Genomic DNA, 23460 nt, shown 5'->3' with positions numbered 1-23460 from the left:
TCAAAGCACAGTTCCATCATAGTTGTAAAATAGTGTTTGGTGTTCTGATATGAAATACTATAATTGCCTATTTTGAGCTTGCAGTAGTGAGAAAAATTGCCTCCATGGGAGATCTTTGCAATGCAATCCACATGAAAAAGAAAAGGCCATTCTCCTTAATAAATTTCCTGATCATGGTTTGTTTCAAAACAAGCTGCTGAGAGAGTTCTATATTTACCAGCATCTTCTGAAACTGCCCACGATTCACTCAACTTTGGGCCATTCAAACACAAACATCCTAAAGCTTTAGCCACTTACAGGTCAATTATAAATAGCTTTATTTTTATAATTTTTTTTACAGTTTGTAGATGGAAGGGGCGTTCTCCCTAATTTAGCCAATGTTTTCTTTGAAAATATAATTGAGTAGCCATTTTTGTACTTACATTTTAAAATCACAATTCAGCTAGAGATTTTTGGCACACGCTACCTCAACGAAAGTTGCAAGTTCATTTGTGGAAAATAATTTGGCTGCTAACTTTTCAAACACATGCTTGACATGTGATTGCAGTGCTCAGAAAGCTCCATCCTCCTCATTTCAAACAATATTAAACTACTGTGGAGCATGTTTTAGATCAAAATGCATTTTTTATGATATTAGATTTAAACATTAATTTATCTAAAGTGATTATTTTTCTGCTATTGAACTTGTGAAATATGAATTAATCTGCCAATCATCGCACACTTGTAGTAACAGTGGTTTCACACTTCACTATCCCCTAAATTGCCTGTTAATTGATAGGAATGTAACAGTTTTGTTCAGCCAGCGGTAGATTGTACAGAAGAGAACAAATCTTTGTTCTTCTGGCTGAGTGACAAATTTGAAGAGCCTAATTAATAGGCTGGGACATTGCTGCAATGTTTGATGCGATTCTGGTGAAGGAGAAAACAAAACACAACTTTTTGGTGCCAAAGTGCAATAGAGGAAATAAGTAAAAATGTCAAAGTTCCCTAAAAGGCTAACCGGGCAGGATGTATGAAAAAAGTTGCATTATATAATTTTTAAAAAGTAGGATTACAGTGTTAGTATATGTTCTCACCAAGAGATAAAAGCCAGAATTCTCTGATCTCACACACCCCGTTACCAGAGAGAACGGAGAATTTGGCACTCAGCCAAATCTATTTACAGCAGCAGGACTAGATAATCCCAGCCAAGGGCGTAGTCAGACAATTCCAGACAAAATTTATGTGCGAGGTTCAAACCGACTGGTTATTACCGATTGCAATGAATTATGGATTCCAAACTGCCAAAGGTCACCTTCTCAACCAGATATACAAGGAAGTTAAGTTACCAGCTCTTACACACCGAAATAGAAAATTCATTCTTTAATCCCTACTGCAGTACACCCTTACTTTTAAAGTTTATTTATTAGTGTCACAAGTAGGCTTACATTAACACTGCAATGAAGTTACTGATAGCAAGTTGCGCATCATAGGAAAGCAAGGACAGCTCTGGTGAAATCTCCCAAGGGAAAAAAATCTCTTTCTGAGAAGAGGCAGCTTGAATAGGCAGGGAGGCTTTAGTAGACCATGAGCTAAACGGGATAGGAGAGGAACTCAAAACAATTGTGAAAATCAACAGTGCAATTTTCTGCCTCACCTCCTGATAGGCAGCTGAGCCCATCAGGCCGGCAATTGGAAAGTCAAATACACAATGCAGCTGGTTTTCTGGCTTTGACCAATTGAAATAGAGAATCAATGCTTGTTGATGCTCTTTTTGGTGTCCACGTCTAGCAAGGACATCAAGTGGAAAACACCCATCATGGTGGACACCACACAAATGTTTAATTTCTGCTCCTGGCAGACTTAAGGATTGTGAAGTATGAAAGGAAAGCCTCCACTGTTGCACACCGCATAATCAAACACATGCTCCACACAGTGTCCATCTGCATTAATTGTCCACAATACTTACGTTTTCAATGTTTAACAATTTAATTACAACATGAAAGCACGCCATTTGACCCAATCATTGTATATCAACATTTATCCACCACCTGAGCAAATAGTTGCTTATCATCTACCATCCTCCCTCAGTCCATGGATCAGTACTCCTCCAAGTTGATCACTGCTTAGAAGAGGTACTACAACTAGAAAGGGAACAGACCAACACTGAATAAGGGATTTAAATGCCCATCACCAAGAGTGGCTCAGTCACACCATTATTGCTTGAGATGACCAAGTTCTGAGGGAGAAACCTGCCAGACTGAGTCTACTGTAGGTGGTGGGAGAATCAACATGAGGAAAAACACCAACCTGACTTGTCCTCATCAATCTAACTTGGATGTATCTATCCATAACCGGATGGTAGGAGGGACCACAACATTCCATTGTCCTTCTCTTCATATTAAAGTCACTCTCCATCATGTTGTGTGGTTGTACTACCATGCTAAATGGGATTGACTCAAATCAGATCCAGCAGCTCAAAATTGGACATCCAAGAGGTGCTGTGGGCCAACAACAGCAGCAGAGTTGCATTCCACCACCAGTTGTAACCTCATGGTCTGACATGTCCCTTACTCAATTACTTTCAAAGCAAGGGATCAAACCTGGTTCAATGAGAAGTATAAGTGAGCATACCAAGAGTAGCATCAAAAGTAGATAAATACATAAAAATGAAACATCAACTGCTGAAGGTACAGCAAAGGACTACATAACAGTAGCAACATGACAGACCTGGGGGATTCTAAAGCATTGATCAAAGCTCTGCAGTTCTGTTACATCTTGCTGTGAATGATGGACAATTAAACAACTAATCGGAGAACAGAGTTCCAAAATATCACCATCCTCTATGATGGAGGAGCCCAGCATGCCAGTATAAATGACAAGGTTGAAGAATTCACAGTCATCTTCAGCCAGAGGTGCCAAGCATATGATCCATCTCAGCCACATCATGAAATCCCCAGTGTCACAGATATCAGTTTCCAGCCAAACTGATTTGCTCCAGGTGATATCAAGAAATGGCAAAGTGCACTGGATACCACAAAGGTTAAAGGCCCGAAAGAATCCCAAATGTAGGCTGGAATTTTCTGGCCATTCCTGCCTCCGCCGCCACAGGTTTCCCAGTGGGGGAGAGGTACGTATAAAACCCCATTGGCAGTGGCGAGACCGGAAGATCCCGCTGCCGGTCAATGGCGGGCCACCTCTTCAAAAAACATCGCAGGGACACGATGAAAATCCTGTCCATTGTCTTGAAGATTTGCACTCCAGTACTAGTCTTGCCTTTAGCCAAGCTATTCCAGTACATCCACAACACTAGCAACCAACTAACAATGGGGAAAATTGTTCAGAATAATGCTGTCCACAAAAAAAACCCCAATCTGGCCAATTACAGCCCATCAGCCTGCTCTCAATCGTCAGCCTACTCTTAATCATCAAAGTGATGCAAGGTGTAATTGACAGTGCCAACAAGTGGCAGGTTAGTGACCATTAATTTGTTCACCAAGGCTCACTTTGTGTTGTACTTAATCTATGTTGTAGTAGTTTTTAAGTTATTAGTTTTAAAAGCTGTACTTTTAAATGGAAACCGACGCCTTGACCAACAATTCTGTCATAGAAATAAATTAAAGCTGTTAAACATTTTTTAAAAATTAAAATTTTAAAAATTCCACTTGGTTTCAGGCTTAATTGCAGTCTTCACCCAAATAGGGACAAAATAAATGAATTCACGAAGGGAGGGTGAGAGTGGCTATCCTTGAGATCAAGGCAGAATTTGATCAAGTGAGTCATTGAGGAGCCCTAGTAAAATTGAACTTCAAGGGAATGGGGGAAAGTTCTCCATTGGCTGGAGTCATACCTAGCACACGCTCGGTGTCATGGGGATGGGTGTGGAGCTGGTGCAATGGGCACCTACCCTATTTTATGTGTACCTCTCCCCTCACCAAAAATATGGCAGGTGGGGAGGGGGACATAAAATGCAGCCCCCTGTATTCATATTGCAATTGTGTTGTTTGTGATGGAAACTGGTGTGAAAATTCAAGATACCTCATAATATTATATGTTTACAAAGATAAAACAAAAGTTGCTGACCAACCTGGTTTTAATAAATGGGTATTATATACTTCTGTTCATATTTACCCCCTTCCTTTCTTGCAACATTCGCAGAAATGAACTTCTAGCACGATAGTAATCAGAAGATAAAAAGTTGCTTGTGTTTCCTTTCCATGGTCCGGATTTGCTACAGTTAAATTTAGTAATACTGCTGCCATTCTACTAAGATGAACTAAAACAGAACAAACTGGAGATCAGACCTGGGAACTTCCTGGGCTACATGAAAAATGATGGCTACATAAAAAATGGTGTTTGCTACCAAATAAACCTGTTGGACTTTAACCTGGTGTTGTTAAAACTCTTACTACATGAAAAAGACAGGCATCTAGTTTCCTGTTACACCAGATACACAACTTATCAATTGTCAATATGGCATACCACATGCAATAAAGACAGCAAGGGAAAGACTTGTGGCTTTATCCTTAACAAAATGAATGATAACTACAAAAAGAAAGCTCATTATCACTGTAAAGCACAAAAACCCTGCTCTACAAACAATCCATATATCTCATGTGTGGATGACCACTCAATGGTTAAATGGTTTGGATTAGCAGATGGAATGAAAAAAATCAATTTAAGCTGACCTTGAACAACAGCAACATAATTCTCAAATTCTGCATTGTGCATGTTTTTGACATCCAAACTTATATACATGCTGTGTACCTCAATGGGCGGGATTTTCTGGCCACGCTCGCCCAAGTCAGAAAATCCTGCCCAAAGTCAACGGACCTTTGCATGGTCTGTGTCTTGCCATGATTCCTGTGGCGGGCGGGACAAGAAAATTCTGCCCTATAAGTCTGATGCAAAATGTTAGATTAATAAAATGCTTAATGGAATAAAATTATCTGGTTAAAATATTATTTTAAATGGGTTTTTCCATATTTTCATGGGATTAATTTTCCATTGTACAAATCCTTGTTACCCAAGAATGACCTTCTGGATAATAAAATTGTGCAGTATATCAATGGCATTTAAACTATACAGAAAAATAAACTGGCAGTATTCATTCTTCAAATTACACTCGGCTGCATTTTCCAGCCATTCCCGCTGGTGGAATTTTCCGGTCTCGCTGACAATGACCCTGGTGGTGGAGAATGCAAACAATGGGAAACCCCGCTGACAGTGGCAGGACACTTCGCTGCCACAAAACACCCTGCAGGGGGTATGGAAAATCCCACCCACTATCTCTCAACATACCATGGATCTCATACATATACCTGAATCAGCAAGAACACCATAAGGAAAGTATTAATGACACCCATCCTTCTCATCAAAAATAAAATGACTGGCAATTATGATGCTAATAATAACTTTCTTCAGATAATGCTGCTTTTGTTATTTTCAGCTCCTCTAGATACATCCTTTGTTTCTTCTATTGCCTCATTACTACCCCCTCTTGACTTGTGTCATCGCCCCTTTTGTCATTTAATCTCTTCTGCATTCCACCCTGTCACAGAATTTGCCTTTAGTCACTTCCTCTCTTCCCCCATTCTCTGCTTCTGTACTTGTTTCGGTGGGATGAAAACCTGGTGGCGAGGAGAGTGGATGGGAGTTGGACAGAAGGAGAGTTCAAAAAAAAAGAAAGCTTTGCATTTATGCAGCATCTTTCATGAACACAGGATGTTCCAAATCATTCATCCAGGCAATTAAGTAGTTTTAAAGTGTGATCACTGTTGTAATGTAGAAAATGCACACAGCTACTTTCCACAAACAATAATGTAAGAATGGCTAGATAACCTGTGTTTTTTATGCTTTCTGAGGGATAAATATTGGCCAGGATGCCATTGATCTTCCTCAAAATAATTCCATGGGATCTTTCATGTCCTCTTGAAAAGGTCAGCATGGTTTTAGTTTAATCACTTATCTGAAAGGCAGAACCTCTGACAATGCACAATTCCTTCAGTACTGCACATGAGTGTTAGCCTTGGTTGTTGTGCTCAAGTCCTGGAGTGGACTTTGAACCCACAACCTTCAGAAGCGAGAGTGCAACCAACTGAGCCAGCCAACTATCAAGGAGGCAGGGATGGAAAAGGCCATGAAAGGATATAAGGAAAGAGGAATTTAAAATTGGAGTTTTGTGGAAGCACAAGCCGATGTAGACCTGCTTGGACAGGGTGATGAGTAAACAACACTCGGTGAGAGACAGGAATCAAGCAGTAGGGTTTTGGCCTAGCTTAAGTAGATAGATAGTAAAGGATAGAATGTCAGCCAGAAGAGCATTGGAAATAGAAAAAGAGTAGACAAGTAGTAAGTGAGTCATTTATTCTGCATGGGGGAGATTGCCCCCCCCACCCCTCCCCCCTCCCCCCCCGACCCTGCTCCCCACCCCCATCTCAGTTCTGTGTTTCCAGCACAAAAAACAGACTTGCTCACGCACAAGGGGGTATTGTGAATCTAACTGTTGCACATGATAGGAGGAAACAACATAAGGTTAATAAGCTCAAGTTACTCTATCAGGACTGAGAAAAAAAAAATCATAGTCTACTCTGAATGAGAAAAATACAGATCGTGCTGACTTTGGATCATTACCCATGGTATGCTGAGGAGACTGAACGAAGAATAATGTTTTGTTTAAGCAGTGCAATACAGTTGCTTCAACATCTTGAATTTAACAGCAGCTGCAGCACAGACTGTGAAAACAGTACAGTCCAAAGAGGGAAGAAAGCTGCTCTTTCTGAAACGCTCGATCACAATCCGGTTTGTATTTTAGATCTGATAACTATATTTGAACTCCACACAAAGGCTTCCCACAAAACCTTCTAATTACATTAAAGGCAGCCAAGATTAGGATGGTTTCTTGAAGAAAAAGACCCTGTAGGTCTGTGGTAACAATGTACCTCATCATTACTGCTATAACCCTGATGCCTTGCAGTGGCTGGACTAAACACCAGCTATTATTGACTTTGTGCAATGAGTGGAGAAATCCAACCTACCCAAACAGGCATTTAGCTTGGGCTGCTGAACTCATTTTACAGAGCAACACTGCTTTTTGAAGCACAATGCTTGGTCTGACCAACTTGGTTTCCAGAATTTCAACAGAGTGCACTACATACATTCAATCATAAAATGCCTTGATGTAACTATCATTAAAAACAATTTGAATCATAGAATCCCTAAAGTGCAGAAGGTGGCCCCATTTGGCCCATCACGTCTGCACCGACCACAATCCCACCCAGGACCCATCCCCATAACCCCATTTACCCTGCTAGTCCCTCTGACACTAAGGGGCAATTTAGCATGGTCAATCAACCTAACCTGTACATCCTTGGACTGAGAGAGGAAACCGGAGCACCCGGAGGAAACCCACACAGAGAGAATGTGCAAACTCCTCACAGACAATGACCCAAGCCAGGAATTGAACCCAGGTCCCTGGCATTGTGAGACAGCAGTGCTAACCAGTGTGCCACCCTGAATTATGAAGAAAGTTGTAACAATGATGATCCAAGGGTTTGCTCCGGATTTTCATTTGTTACGGGCCAGCATTAATTTTAAGTATGTGTGTCTGGGGTGGGGAAGTGGGGGTTTGGAAGGGGGAAGTGCGTTGTTGGGGCTGGAGGAAGGGATTCAAGCTAGGCAAGCAGCCAGGACACGACTCCCAAAACATGTTCAAAAATTGACTGGTTGCCCTTACACAGGGCTCTGTAATTTACAGAGATGGGGCAGGCGAGTACAGGAAGGGCACCCATAGTGTAACTGTCTGCTTCATGGAAAATAGGTGTATTTCCTGTTGATCCCGCAAACTCCATCAAGTTCAGTGCAGGACACAACAATCATAATCACATGTAACCACCACAATTGTGTACTATGGACTTCTGAGGTAATTTGCCTTTTCAATCCTGCAATAACAGGAAAAAGTATAATTTGTGGAAATCCTATTAGTGACAGGAAATTGTACGAAAGCAGGGCTGCGAATCAACATGTCAGTGGTAGGAATGATCTGCATCCTTTCTTACTTTATAGCTTCAGCTTCTATGCAATTGTGCAGCATAGACAGAGATTATTCAGCCCATTGAGTCTGTACAGGCTCTTATGAAGGGGAATGTAGTTAGTCCCACTTCCCCACTCTTACCCCACATCACTACAATGTTTGCCCCCATTCAAGTATCTATCCAATTCCCCTTTGAAAAGAACTACTAAATCTGTTTTCACCATCTATCATGCAATGCATTGCAAAGCTTAATTGTATCTTGGATGCAACCTCAGTGGAAGGCAGACTGACGAGAATCTGCTCTTCTTTCAGCCCAGTGGCAAACTCTCCTTGGAATGAAATATCATCACTTACCTGGAAACAAACTCACTTCCGCACAGCCACGTGAACAAGCAAGTTTGTTATCCATAATTCTTGTGGTTCAGAGTAAAACTAAAATAATTATCTGAGGTGGCATTTAATGGGGCCTTTAAGAACAGGAAACGTGGCAGCAGGAGTGATTTAATTAGGTAGCAGGTGGAACCTCAATTGTCCAGGTTGAGTTTGTGAGATAACGTGGGTGGCGTGTCAGCAAGAGAGCACCCAACATGCCACCCAGGTGGCAGGAAACTATTTACCATTCACTTGCATACCATGAATACTCATTAGTTGGGAAGCACACCAAATTTAGTCCTACCTTCAAGATTAAGGCAGTGAAACATAGAAACCTCATGCCTCCTGTTTCTTAATAGCTTAAAGTGCACCAGGTGAGGATTTTCAATCTTTGGATGTGATGGGAGGTTTTGACTTTGTCTAACTCAGCAGCACAGGGGACTGAATCTGGGGCTGATGGATGGTTCAGTAGCAGAAAGGTCAAGGCACGAGTGGAGAATGTGGTGCTCAGGTCCTCAAATGACACCATTTGGGCTGGTGAGAGGATGGAGCTTGTGCTCAGGCCTTGAAGTGGCAGCAGAGAATGACACTAGCAGGTTTGGGGTCAGGGCGGAGGAGAGGGTGTTATAGAGTTATAGAACAGTACAGCACAGAACAGGCCCTTCGGCCCACGATGTTGTGCCGAGCTTTATCTGAACCCAAGATCAAGCTATCCCACTCCCTATCATCCTGGTGTGCTCCATGTGCCTATCTAATAACCGCTTAAATGTTCCTAAAATGTCTGACTCCACTATCACTGCAGGCAGTCCATTCCACACCCCAACCACTCTCTGCGTAAAGAACCTACCTCTGATATCCTTCCTGTATCTCCCACCACGAACCCTATAGTTATGCCCCCTTGTAATAGCTCCATCCACCCGAGGAAATAGTCTTTGAACGTTCACTCTATCTATCCCCTTCATCATTTTATACACCTCTATTAAGTCTCCCCTCAGCCTCCTCCGCTCCAGAGAGAACAGCCCTAGCTCCCTCAACCTTTCCTCATAAGACCTACCCTCCAAACCAGGCAGCATCCTGGTAAATCTCCTCTGCACTCTTTCCAGCGCTTCCACATCCTTCTTATAGTGAGGTGACCAGAACTACACACAATGGGCTCTGCTGTTGCAATGGTCTCGTTCTGTGTCCAAGGGAGGCAGCTGCATCATACCCAACGGGTCAAGGAAGGGACCTTGAGTTGAAGCAGAGCAGGAGGAGCAGGTCAATGGTCTCAGAGAGAGACGAGAGAAAGTGAAGGCAGGTGGAGGATGATGGAGGCAGGTTCCAGGATGACCGAAGGACAGTCACAGGTGAGGGATCAAGTGTGAGAGGTCAAGGATGATGGGCAAAGAGCAGGGTAATGATGGGAGTGTCAGGGGAGATGTGGAAGTTTGAGAGTGGCAGAGAGAAGGTGAAGGTGAATGGCCTTTAGCTATGGGGTCACAGTGTTAGTTTCTATTGACATAGCTGCTAAGACACGGGGGTGGTGTTAATCAGGTTGTGCGAGATAACTCTTACCTCACAGAAGCTCAGGTTGCTGCGGGAAGATGGAACTATGAGTTGGAATGAGTTCTGGATATGACCCAGGTGCATTCCTATTGGTCAATAGCAGCTGCTTTCGGAATGAAGGCTGCTGACAACAATTCCCACGCTGCATGAATGCATGTGGGACATGTGTTCGCCACATGCACTGTCATATGCATTGTGATTGTGTACGTGGCAGCTCCCAGGAGGTCAGCAGAAGCAGTGCCCACTTCCTGTCCTGTCACTGGAACCCACACCCTTCTTAGTAAGTTCCACCCCTTGAGTTATGGCTTTAATAAATATTAAAAAGCACTCTCTCTTGCCCCATGAAAAAACAAAGGCCCTGTATTTCCACACGGCTGTCCTTATCCCCAGCTATAATTCCAGGATAGGAAATTGGTAGTCGCCCACCCCATAGGCTGCTGTTTATGCTGCTTCTTCAAAGGATTTGCTGATCTTTCATCAAAGTTAACACAAAATAGGTGTTTGTTGACATTTTTCCATCCATGAGCGATGATGAACATGCAGCAAACAATCCATTTAGGTAGGGTGTCTTCATTTGCTGCACCTTTGCTGATGGCTATGATAAAGTTTATTTTTAGTCACAAGTGGGCTTACATTAACATTGCTATGAAGTTACTGTGAAAATCCCCTCGTTGCCACACTCCAGCACCTGTTCGAGTAGACCGAGGGAGAATCTAGCATGGCCAATGCATCTAACCAGCACGTCTTTCAAACTGTGGAGGAAACCAGAGCATGTGGAGGAAACCCACGCACACATGGGGAGGACATGCAGACTCTGCACAGATAGTGACCCAAGCTGGGAATGGAACCCAGGTCTCTGGCGCTGTGAGGCAGCAGTGCTAACCACTGTGCCACCGTGCTGGCCAATCCTTAAAGGGCAAGTTCTTCCACAAGCACCGCACATGAAACTGACAAGTGAACTTTATAGGTTGTTGTTTTCAGTTTTGGCACCAGCTGTTACCAAGCTTCTGTAGCCACTGGACATTATGGTAAAGCACACCAGCCCACAGGAGGTGTTGCCATTTCCCTCTTTCACCAGTTAGTGATTCCCAAGTGGAACAGTCAATATTCAGGGCCTTCTTGGGCACCCCACTGGTTGTCTGACTCCAGCTACCTTGCCATACAAAAAGTCCTTGGGTATGCGACCATCTTCCATTCTACGGATGTGACCAATCCACTGGAGCTGCCTCTGCTTAATTAGTGCCAACACATTGGGAGCTCAGCAATTGAGAGGACTGCCGTGTCTGTGATTTTGTCCTGCCAGGATATACCCATAGTCCACCGCAGAAAGTGAAGATGGAAATGATGGCGCTTTTTTTCCTGGTAGCTATATTCTATCCATGTTTCATGGGCATACAGCAAGGTATTGAGAGCACAGGCCTTATAAGCCATCAGCTTGGTCCTAAGGGTCAACTTGGTGTTATCCTGTACTTAATTTGAGAGTTGGCCAAGGGTGACAGCTGCTTTACCAATGTCTGTATCAAGCTCTACATCAAAAGACAGACAATCACCATGGACCCAAGGTAGCAGAACTTGTCAACCACTTTCAGTGAGGTCTTATATAGTGTCATCAGAGGAGGAGGTGCAACATTTTGCTCCACGACCATTGTTTGCTCTTCACCTTCCCTGTGGATATAGAGAGACTCTACTCGCACACTAAGTTAGGCAGCAGGCTCTACAATCTATCATGATGGAAGGCAAAGGCAAAAACACACTGCATCCTGATCAGAGAATTTCTCTAGGCTGACACTGTTGGGCTATCACCCACATGGCAATTCAGCTGCAAAGACTCAGGGATTGACTCGCCCATACCTGTACCTGGTCTTCCTTAACTATAAGCATTCAAAAAGACTAGGAGAACCACCATGGAAACATAGGCCAATAATCCAGCACAAACAATCTCAAGCAGAGAAATAGAAAGGATTTAATAATGCCCATTTTGCTTTTGTGTTGTCACTTGTGTTATGTAGATAAGTAACTGAACTTTGAGCAAATATATGCTGTTAAAGGGGGCGAGTTAGCTCAGTTGGCAAGATGGCTAGCTCGTTGATCAGATTAACGGCAACAATGCAAGATTCAAGCTCGGGCTGAGGTAGCCTCAAGTCCTGCCACCTAGTCCTACCCATGGTAAAAAAAGTCATGGCACTTTGCTATGATGTGGCTAACAATTGTCACGGACTTGCGTTCAGGCACAGAACTTAAGAAGATGCTGTGTAAATTACATGAACAGGAAAAAATGCACTCAAATTTGTAAAAAGGCCATTTGACTTCTGTAAATGCGAAAGAATTTACTCGGATTGTCCTGAATAAAGGACTGGGAAAATAATTACTCACACAAACAGCATTCCTACCTTCAGCCACTCCTCTGCTTGTTCTTTGCTTTGCACAGCCAGTACCAAAATGTCTGCTCCTTGCTGGGTGATTCTTAGTTCATGTTTTTTCCTTTTGCTGTCTTTAGGAACATAGGACACATTGTGGGCTGACAGCAATAGCTCCATTTGAGGTTGATGATCCTTTGAGCTTTTGTAGCACTAAAAACAAAGATTAAATCCTGAGCTCACAGAGTACAGAGTGAGTTATATGTTCTACAGAATTACTTGCAATTACATTTTTTAAAAAAAAGAACATGGTACTTTAACAGACATTTATGTTATAGAAGAAACCTGCCTGTCTTTACTGACAAGTTTATCATTTTTCTATTGAGCCAGAAGATGGAACATGGTGCATCGAGGGGTTCTGTTTGTGATGGGCAGACATATGATTATCGGAATCAACACCACCCTGAAAGACTCTGCAACTTCTCAGTGAGTCACACAATGTAATTAGCAATAGTTAATGTGAGCTCCAAATCTCTTTTCATAAAGAGCAACCTTAGAGACAGTGGTGAGAGATCCTAAAAATGACCTCTATTTATTTCAACTAAGGGAAGCTAAAGCAAGCTTCCAAACAATGGAATGGGCAATGCATCATGTGGTGTAGTGCTAAAGTACATGAATCAGAAGCCTCTAGATTTGCACTGAATTAGAATGGGTAGGAGTCAAGGCTGCACAATTTGCTACAGAGTTCTTGGGCTAGGAGGGAATTATCAGCTACAGTTTCCACTCTTGATTGTTATTCGGTGAGCCGCATCTGGAAGGTATGGATATTAGTAACCAGGAGATGACAGAATACAGTTAATAAGCAGCCAACATTCACTGAAAAAGCTCACACATGCAAAATAGCCTCTTGTGTGAGGTCCTCCAAGATTGCCAACATCTCTCGAACTATACCTCAGGGAGTCATTGGGCTGAATTTGCTCTCCCAATGTGAAAGGGACAGCTGACCAGATAAAGTCCAGGTCATGCCTGACATTTCCAGGTCATGCCTCACATTTATGAATCGAGAGAGCTGTCAGCTTGAAATGCACTTACATACAACATATCAATTAGGGTGCTGTCAGCTAACTGCAACAGCTTTAAAACAAAAAGAGATGTTTTTTGGTGGCTAAAACTGGGAAGCAATACTGAGGGTTCGAGCACTCATTAGGTTTTCAGATTCAGCCATGGAGATATTGGTGGAGGAAGCTCATGATCAGAGGGACATGAAGTTCAACCAGAAAGGTTGGTGGGTGTCAGGTGAATGGCAAGAGGTAACATCCGGCCCTGGTTACAGTGCAGAAAGAAAATTAATGATTTCACCTGGAACATCAAGACAAGGCTTCCTACTGCATGTTTGCTGCTTAGCCCCACATACTTGTTCATACCTGTGCCTTTCCACTGTCAATCATTTTTTTTCTTCCCTTACTTATCCATGTCAGCAGGGAAGACCTCACTGATCATAGAAATCATAGAAACCCTACAGTGCAGAAACAGGCCATTCGGCCCATCGAGTCTGCACCGACCACAATCCCACCCAGGCCCTACCCCCATATCCCTACATATTTACCCGCTAATCCCCCTAACCTACGCATCTCAGGACACTAAGGGGCAATTTTAGCATGGCCAATCAACCTAACCCGCACATCTTTGGACTGCTTCTCCTTCCTGCTTTTACTCACCCACCCCCCCAAAAAGAACCCTTTCTTGTACCTTGCCCTAAAGTTATTTTCGTCCTCTCCTGAGAAAAGTGTTGAATATTTTCTGGTATCTCAAGGAATATCATTAGCTTTAATGAAATTGTTCGACATAGATGGTTTTACCTTGAATCAATGGAAAACCAATGTTGTCTGCTGGAGTCAAAGCAAATATTGGCAGAGACATTGGGGTGGATTTTCAAAGGGCTGCAGGGTAAAGATCCAGTGCGGACAGGAATTAAAAATTGGGGTTCAGGAGGTCACCTTGGGATTCTAACGCCTCGGGACAGTTTTGTATTTTCAAAAGGGTCGGAGTGGCAGGGTGGACACAGTCACTGCCAGTTAACGACCCCTCGTGTTCTGTAAGGAGCTCGTTGAGGAGCCTCGCCATTCAGGTTTGGAATATTTAAAATGTTTGCAGGTGATGAGTCAGAACAGTATTGAGATGAGGGGCTGGCTAGCACTGGCATGAATGCTGCTTGTCATCTTTAGCTGCATTTGATCTCCTGGCTTTCTGAGAAGTTGCCTGTTCTAATCAGCCAGGCAGCATCAGCTCCCAACATGGAGACAGGTAGTCAGATCTCGCTACCTCTAATTGGGTGCCAAGCTCGCCTCCTAGCCAAATTAGGCCATTTAAATTTTAAAATCATGTTACAAAAGCAACGCAGATGGGTGCAGGGTAGGGACATGGAATTCATCCACGTGCCGGATTCCCAACCCCTCAGTCAAAGTTAGGCCCATTGTCTCAGTAGCCTCTACAAGTTCTGCCCTTAAAAATTAAAAAAACAACTTGCATTTATATAGCACTTTTCATGATACCCAGATGTCTCAAAGCACTTTATAGCCAATGAAGTACTTTCTGAAGTGGAATCCCTGTTTGAATGTAGGGATGATGTGGAGATGCCGACATTGGACTGGGGTAAGCACAGTAAGAAGTCTCACAACACCAGGTTGAAGTCCAACAGGTTTATTCGAATGTAGGAAACACAGCAGCCAGTATGCACACAATGTTCACTGATAGCCAGGACACTAGAGGTTAATCCCCTACTCCTCTTCAAAATAGTACTATGCAATCTTTTATCCACCTGAACAGTCAGATGGGTCCTTGGTTTAATATTCTATCTGAAAGATGGTACCTGCAACAGTGCAGTGCTCCCTCAGTACCGCACTGGAGTGTCAGCTTTGATTTTTGTACTTAAACCCTGGAGTGGGACTTGAACCTGGAAATAGGACTCAGAAATGTCCTCTGATGAAGGAAATCTGCTATGCCTCCCTGTCTGGCCTATACATGACCCCAGTCCCACACCAAATGGCTGACTCTTAACGTCCCTGTTAACTGGCATAGCAAAACACCAAGTTGCAAAATAAAAATTACAAAAAACTAAAAGAGCAAAACTGGACAGATAACTTACCTGCAACCCAGGCATCGAATCAAATCATGACAAGTATTCGCTTAACCCCGTCAACCCGGCAAAAACCTCCTCATTGATAACTGAGGAATTATGTCAGAGGCCTGTTCCACAGATAAGTTAAATACCAATATGACATAGTCATATTCAAAGATCCTTCACGGGGATGAACTGTCCTATCTGTGCGATATACCTACGAAAGGTGGCAGCACAATGGTATATATGTAGGAGGGACTGGCCCTGGGAGTCCTTGGCACTTACTCTGGAACCCGAGAAGTCTTATGGCTTCGGGTCAAACACGGACAAGGAAATCTCCTGCTAGTTATCACCTCCTGCCCTCCCTCAGCCAAAGAATCAGTGCATCACCACATTGATCACCTCTTAGAGGATACACTAAGGGTGGCAGTGGCACAGGGTGTAAGCCAGCTGGGGGACTTCAATGGCCATCACTCGGAGTAGCTCAGAACTATGACCACTGACTGGGAAGGTCACATATTGAAGAAATAGCTGCAGAATGGATATATGGCAGATGGCTAAAACAAGAAAATAACTGACTTGACCTCATTCCCACCAATCTATCATCGCAGACACATCTGTAAATGACAACATTGGTCGGAAAAACCAACACAATCCATTTTGGAATCAAGTCTCATCTTCATATTGAGGTCACACTCAATAACGTTGTGTAGCTCCATCATCATGCCACGTGGAATAGATGAACAGATCTAGCCCCTTATACATAAGGCATTAGGGGCCATTAGCAGGGGCAGAATTGCATACCACCACAATCAATAGCCTCATGACCAGCACATCCTTTAGACCTCCATCACCATTAAGTTAAATGATCAATTTTGGTTCGATAAGGAATGTGGAAGAGCATGCTGTAGCTACAACACTAGCATCTACCTGCTATCTAGGCTTGTCCTGTTCATAAAAAGCAGGACAAATTTAATTCGGCCAAATGCCACCCTGTCAGCCTACTCCCAGTCATCAGTAAAACAATGGAAAAAATAATTGACAGTGCGATCAAGAGACATTTTATTTGCACCCTCTCTTCCTGTTGAAATTTAAGAACCTACAAAAAAGGGTGTAATGTGACCCAATGCCAAATTCATTGTGCACTTTTCATGTACTATATAAGCCGTGAATTGATGAAAAAAATGGATTAAAAACCAAAACCCTGCTGGACAGTCAAGTCTTGAGAATTGCAAAGTCATAGCAACAATATTTAATGATTTATATTTGACATTCAATGTTTTTCACAAGTCAGTACTGTTTCTAATTTTGTTTCAAATTTAGGTCCAATTATTGGCTGGATGAAACGGTTTGTTTCTAATTTTCTTGCATAATATGTTAACAAAAATAGCTGTCTTGAAGAATTGTGGCCCATTCTTAAGCACCTTATGGTATTTGGCCTGGATCAACCACTCACCCTTCCACTGGCACTCAGCACTTCGTATCAAGAGAAAACAGAAGAATTAGAGAGAGTTTTCCCTGTCATACCAAAAAGAAAAGAATCATACCAATAATTTGTTATCTTTAATGACACAGAATTGTTTTGTCCACTGGCCAAAACGTTTCTTACGGAGAAGAAAAGCACAGATCTTAGCATCTTTCACCAAATCCATTGAGGCCTCCTCAGATGGCCACTGGTGTCGTAGTTTCTTCCCCTTCCCATCCTCATCATCTTCATCATATGATTCATAGGAGCTACTCATTGCATCTGAATCATAATCTGCAAGAAAAGATAGTGCATGAAAGCAGGATTAGTCTGATATATCAGCAATAGGCTTTCTCATTGTCAATACTGCATATGACAATGTACCATACCCAAATTGATAGTAAATGATTTAACTTTCCAACTACATTGCTCCAAAACAATTGCAGCACCATTACTTTCAGAATGCTGACAAATGGCTAGGTCTTGAGAAATGCAAGTATCACACCTGATCTTATTTTCTGTGAACTAGAAGGAGAAATAATTAATTCAGAGCACCTGGAACCGAATGATTTCCTATTTTAATACTTGTCTGAATTAACTACATTAAAGAAGGGGTGAAATTTATCAGGAACAGTAGTTTGCTGGTTCTGTTACTGGGCTAGTTATATAGTGGTATAGAATAGCAATATAGTGGTTATGTTGCTGGTCTACTAATTCAGAGGCCTATACTAATGATCTGGAGAGCAAGTTCAAATCTCACCATGACAGTTGGGGAATGCAAATTCAGTTAATTAAATAAATCTGGAATAAAAATTAGTAATGGTGATCATGTAATCATTGGATTGTTTTAAAACCCTATCTGGTTCATTAACGTCCTCTAGGGAAGGGAATTTGTCTAGTTTGGCCTATAGGTGACTCCAGATCCTCAACAACATGTAAGACTCTTAACTGTTCACTGAAATGGCCCAGCAAGCCACTCAGTCATCTGGAAGGTGGCTCACCACCTTCTTGACAGCAACTGGGCGGCACGGTAGCACAGTGGTTAGCACTGCTGCTTCACAGCTCCAGGAACCTGGGTTCGATTCCCGGCTTGGGTCACTGTCTGTGTGGAGATTGCACATTCTCCTTGTGTTTGCGTGGGTTTCCTCCGGGTGCTCCGGTTTCCTCCCACAGTCCAAAGATGTGCGGGTTAGGTTGATTGGCCATGCTAAAATTGCCCTTAGTGTCCTGGGATGCGTAGGTTCGAGGGATTAGTGGATAAATATGTAGGGATAGGGGAGTAGGGCCTGGGTGGGATTGTGGTCGGTGCAGACTCGATGGGCCGAATGGCCTCTTTCTGTGCTGTAGGGTTTCTAAGTTTCTAATTAGGGATGGGCAATAAAATGTTGCCCTTGCCAGTGTGTCCACATCGTTTGAATGAATAAAAATTATTAGGAAATGTCTTTGGGCCCTTCAGTGTGCTTTATTGACGGAACATGTGTAGTTTGCCTTCTCACAAACTTACCTAATCATTATTTCTGCTGAGAAAAGCAACCAATAACAATTAAAGAACTGAGAGGAGATAAAACTACAGTGGAATACAAACATAGGAACACCTAAAACATTTGTCTTAAATTTCTCTGCTGTATTTTTGCCAAGTATTGCCACATTTCAAATAAATATGTTAATATTTGGTGTCTAGTGACCATAATTTCCATTATTTGAGGTAGATATGTGGATAGGAAACAAAAGTAATCTAATTAATAAGCTTAATTACAAATAAGAGACCTCAATATCAAATCCCTGCCTTCCCCACCACAATGGTAGGTTGGGGGTGAAAATGTTAAAACAGAGAGTGCGGCTACAACCCACTGTGCAATTACCCATGGGTTTTGTGTGGGGTGAGTATCCTGCATGGAAAGGCAGAAGACAGGCAATAGGAAGCTTGATTAAAATGTAATAGTTGCTGCATGGACTTCCTTGGGTTCGGGAACCCAGAAGAGGGAAGGTGGGAGATGTCATCTCAGGAAGGTAACACCATTTAGAGCATTCCTGGTGGGCCGAGAGCAGCAGAATGTTGTCCCTTGTCCCTCAAGGAAGCCTTCAACCTTTCTCCACCCCTCACAGTGCCTCTATTTCATTAATTTTTTTTTTGGAATGTGAACATCATTGGTTGGGCCAGCATTTATTGCCTATCCCTAATAGTCCTCGAGAAGGTCATGGCGAGCCACCTTCTTGAACTGCTGAAGTCCCTGTGATGTAGTTATACCCACGGTGCGGTTTGGGATGGAGTTCAAAGCTTTTGACCCAGCAAGAATGAAGGAGCGACAATATATTTCCAAATTAGGATGGTGTGTGGCTTGCAGGAGAACTAGCAGGTAATGGTGTTCCTATGCATCTGCTGTCCTTGACCTTTGAAGTGGTAAAGGTGGTGAGTTTAGAAGGTGCTATCGAAGGAGTCATGACAAGTTGCTGCAGAAAATTTTGTAGGTGGTACATAACCCTTCCATTATGGTCAGTTTCCTTCCCTGCACCACTATCCCCACTCAAGCCCCGATGTCTCCCTTCCTCCCACAATGGCCAACCTCCCTGAACCCCTTGCACCCACCCCCTGCACCCTCATCTCTCACTCCATCCCCCTTCCCAATTGCCAGGTGTCATCCACAAGGGTTCCCAGCTGGAGCCTCCTGCTGCAGGTGTTCCACTAATTGTCAATTTGTCTGGTTGCCAGACTATGAAAGAAAATATTTTTAATGAAGTGTTAGATTCTGTAGGACCTCTGTATACCTGCACTCCCCCACATCCTCCTCACCTCTGCATGTATATACGTATGCATGCTGATTTTAACAGTATGAGACAATGCATTGAATAGTAAAATGAGAAGAAATAGTTGAAGGAAAAGGTATGAAAGGAAAGTGGAATAATTTCAAAGGTATATAATTTAAGATAAAGGGGGAGTTATAGCTGACTGAGGTTAGGGACAGAATAATAAAGTAAAACCAGTTTAGCTTACTAACAAAGTTGTGAGAGGCATTAGAGAAAAAGAGAAACTATACAATTTTTCATAATATTCAGGAAAGTATCAAGATACAAATAGACTGAAGAATGTCATCCATTCTGCCCATCTCACTGCTCCTCCCTCCCCTATCCAGCCTCCGCACACCTTGGCCAATCTCAATCAGGAGTCTGACATTTTTGAGTGGACCCAAATAAGGCCAAAGCAGTGCCTACTCACTTCAAAGTCCTGGAAGAAGTCAACCTCGCCAGGTGCACATCACTTATAGATTGTCAAAAATGTGAACATCCTCTTTTCTGACTGGTGGGGAATGTAATTTGGAGATGGAGATTAATTCTTGAGGGCTGGCCTTTTAATGAGCATGCATGACATGTTAATGCATGTAACAGTGCTTCCTGGCATTGTTCACTGTGAAGGTCAACCTGTCTTTAAAGTCCAGAGAACTTGATTGCAAAAGTTCATCCTGTCATCAGCAAACTGATTTTTGGCCTCTCTCCAAATTATGTTCCTCTGCCTGCCAAACTTCAGCAGCAACCGGAAGATTCCAACCCAAGCTTTTGACTAATGTTCTTGCCTCCTTATAAAAGGAAACAGTGGGAAACTAAGAATATTTCTAGGAGGAAGGACTCATATTGGGCAGCCTATACCAGGGTGTATAGGATCTCCAAACTAGTGTCTGTCTGAGTAATGCCAATAGTGGGAGAGACCCCTGTCTTTGGTACTTTAATAATGGAATTTCCTACTGAACCCATGAGTTCCTCAGGGTCAGTGTTGTTGGTTCCCGGTGGGTTCATCCAGGAACAGTTGGGGATAAAGGGCCCCATGGGTTTTTAGGATCAGTGTCTAGACAGAAGCTTGTTTGCATCAACCTCATCTCGCTTCTCTAGGTTACTCTGGAGATCTGCTTCCGTTGGCTGCAAAAGTCACTCAGTGCTGTTCTACCATATTTATCTGACCACAAGCTGTCCATCACAGAGTGATCCAGCCATTTACTGGCCTTGACTCATGATCTCAGTCTCAACTGTCAAAGCCAATACCCCAGGCTAAGGCTAATCCTATGATCTGTGGCTTGCACTAGCGCACAAAGCAGCTAATGATGCACCCCTCATGGTTTTGTTAGGTAGAAACATCCACCAATAATGAATGAAGGTTTCTGGCCACATTCCAAGATTTTCTAATTGGTCTCAAGATGAATACCAAATAACAATTTACAAATGCTGGTCTTGCCAGAGACACCCACATCCTGTGAACAAATAAATGAAAAACCCATTTCAGACAATCATTTGGTGAGTCATAGAAAATTCACACCATTTGTAGCCTTTTCCCAGACAGCACATCTGTTCAGAACTGATGGCTTTCAGCTCAGAAGATACTACAACCTTTGGCTGTTAACCCTTTATCTGATGTCTCCAGCATTACTAAATATAATTTAAAACTAAGTCACATCACAAAACACATGTTGTCACATTCTAATGAGCCAAACTGAGGTTACAGGTACCATACTCAGCCACGACGGTTCAAATTACACAAAAGATGAGTGGGATTCTCCATTGTTATGTCTAAGTGTGGTGGTGGGTGGTTCCAGCAGAGTATTTCCTGCTGGCCAGAATTCTGTGCTTGCAGCCTCATTAATTATGCACAGCAAGCATCTCTCAGAATCACCAGTGGGCTAAGGAACTGATTTGTCCACCCACCAATGGTTAATGGGTTCAAAGGTCCCGTTGCATTATTTAAACACCAGTATAACACATGCTCCAGACCAACTGTTGTCAGGGGACCGCTCAAGTTGGCATCCAGCCAGAAGCAAAAGGCCACCTCCCTCAAGAAGAAGGCAGAATACTGTTTCAACCACCAGACCCCTGTGCCTTGGCCAACAGAGTGGAGGCAGAGATCCTAGCCCTGACTGAATTCAAGCTAACCTTGCTGGGAAGGACAGGGATGGCTCCTGTGGGAGTCTCCCTTCCACATCTGGATTTAGCAGTCAGTAGGTTGCCTCCACCTTCATAGAATCCCTACAATGCAGAAGGAGGCCATTCAGCCCATCAAGCCTTCATCGACAACAATCCCCCCTAGGCCCTATCCCCATAACCCCACATATGTACCCTGCTAGGCACCCTGACACTAAGGGCTAATTTAGCATGGTCAAACAACCTTATCCTCTATTGACTAAGGCATAGTGATAGGGTTAGGAGAGTTAAAAAATTTTGCAGGCACTTTTAATTCATGGGTGTGCTATTACTGTAGATGAATTGCACATATTGCAATTCATTGGAGGGTATGTGAACTCTTTGTCAACTGAAGGGGTTCTGATTTTGTACTTTGGAATCCTCTTATCTCAAGGTTTAGTCATCCTCCCACTGATGTGACAGTGTCCTATTACAAGACAAACATTCACATGATGTCAACTCGTTCCAGACCCTCATGTGCTGTCAGGGAGATGTGTTTTTTACTAGAGACGTATGATGGGAAAACGTTAAACCCTTATTCCTCAAGGGACAGCAATGTTTGAGGGTAGCTCTTCAGTAATGATACGCTAACTGCATCTGGGTCTCCTCAGTGTTAATGTCTGAACCCAGACATGCACTTTAAAATGAGAGCCCTAGGCTGGTCCTCATCTGAAGCATGGCAGTGTTTGCATCATTAGATGGTGTCAAAAGTGTCAAGCCTTGTCTTACATCATCGTTGTTCCTCAATGGACTTTACATTCAGAGTGAGTGCATTAACAGGTCACTGCTGACCAAAGCTAAGGTCATGTCCGAGCAATTCATGTGGTCAGAGCATGCAAGTGTGAATGCAGGACTCATTTTCTCAGCAATGGCTTAGCTATTCCCCGAGATGACAGGGAATGACTTGGGGGGCTAGGAGAGATGTGTCTAGATGACCTTACTTAACTTTACTCTTCATGGAAGCTGTCAGCTGTTAAAGTCTCACAGGCACACCTCCCATATCCCCCTTCCTCCATGGCATTTTCACACTTAGTGTGCCTCAGCAGCCCCCTGGTCTTCCTGCACCTCCTCATTTTGACCTGTGATGAGCTCTCCCTCTCCTTCTCCAATGGCAAGGGCTCACCTCTTTGCATAGGCAGATTGTGAAGGGCACAACACAGTGCAATAATGTAGGAAACCCTCTACAGTTTGCATAGAGCCACCTGAGCAATCCAGGCATTTTAAGCACATCTTCAGAAGTCCTATGGTCTACTCCATAAGGGAGCATGCAGAGCTGTGAGCAGCACTGTAACTCCACAGCACAGGTTCCACAGCAGTGCACTGGAACCATCAGCCACTGTTTAAGTGGGTAGCCCTTATCCCCCAGCAACCATTCCTGCAGACAGTCCAGCTCCTTGAATATCACAGGCATCTTTGAATGACTGAGAATGTAGGAGCCAAGGGAACTCCAAGGGTACAGTGTACATACATCAAAGATGTGCTAGCAATGGTCAGACATTAGTTGCACATTGATGGAATGGAAGCACTTGCAGTTTATTAACATTAGGGGCTGCTGCCATGGAGCCCGTATAACCACACAGATGCAGTCTATTGCACCCTGCACTTTTGAGAAGCTTGAGATAGCTGCCAAGCTGATAAATCTTTGAACCTG

At 43.1% G+C, this 23460-nt stretch overlaps 1 protein-coding gene across 2 annotated transcripts in view; it reads right to left on the bottom strand.

Moving 5' to 3' along the window:
* The window catches only part of afap1 (actin filament associated protein 1), a 218449-nt gene that overhangs the window by 57136 nt on the left and 137853 nt on the right, over positions 1–23460 (bottom strand). For both annotated transcript variants that reach the window (XM_078213248.1, XM_078213258.1), the window contains exons 5-6: positions 16951–17162; positions 12319–12498 (exon numbers count right to left, since the gene is read on the bottom strand). In XM_078213248.1, the coding sequence (XP_078069374.1) occupies positions 12319–12498; positions 16951–17162 (392 nt within the window). The remainder of the gene's footprint in view (positions 1–12318; positions 12499–16950; positions 17163–23460) is intronic.

Source organism: Mustelus asterias, chromosome 1 (genome assembly GCF_964213995.1).
Source record: "Mustelus asterias chromosome 1, sMusAst1.hap1.1, whole genome shotgun sequence".
Lineage (NCBI taxonomy): Eukaryota > Metazoa > Chordata > Chondrichthyes > Carcharhiniformes > Triakidae > Mustelus > Mustelus asterias.
The sequence above is the reverse complement of the archived record's forward strand: the minus strand, read 5'-3'. Positions and strand labels throughout refer to the sequence as shown.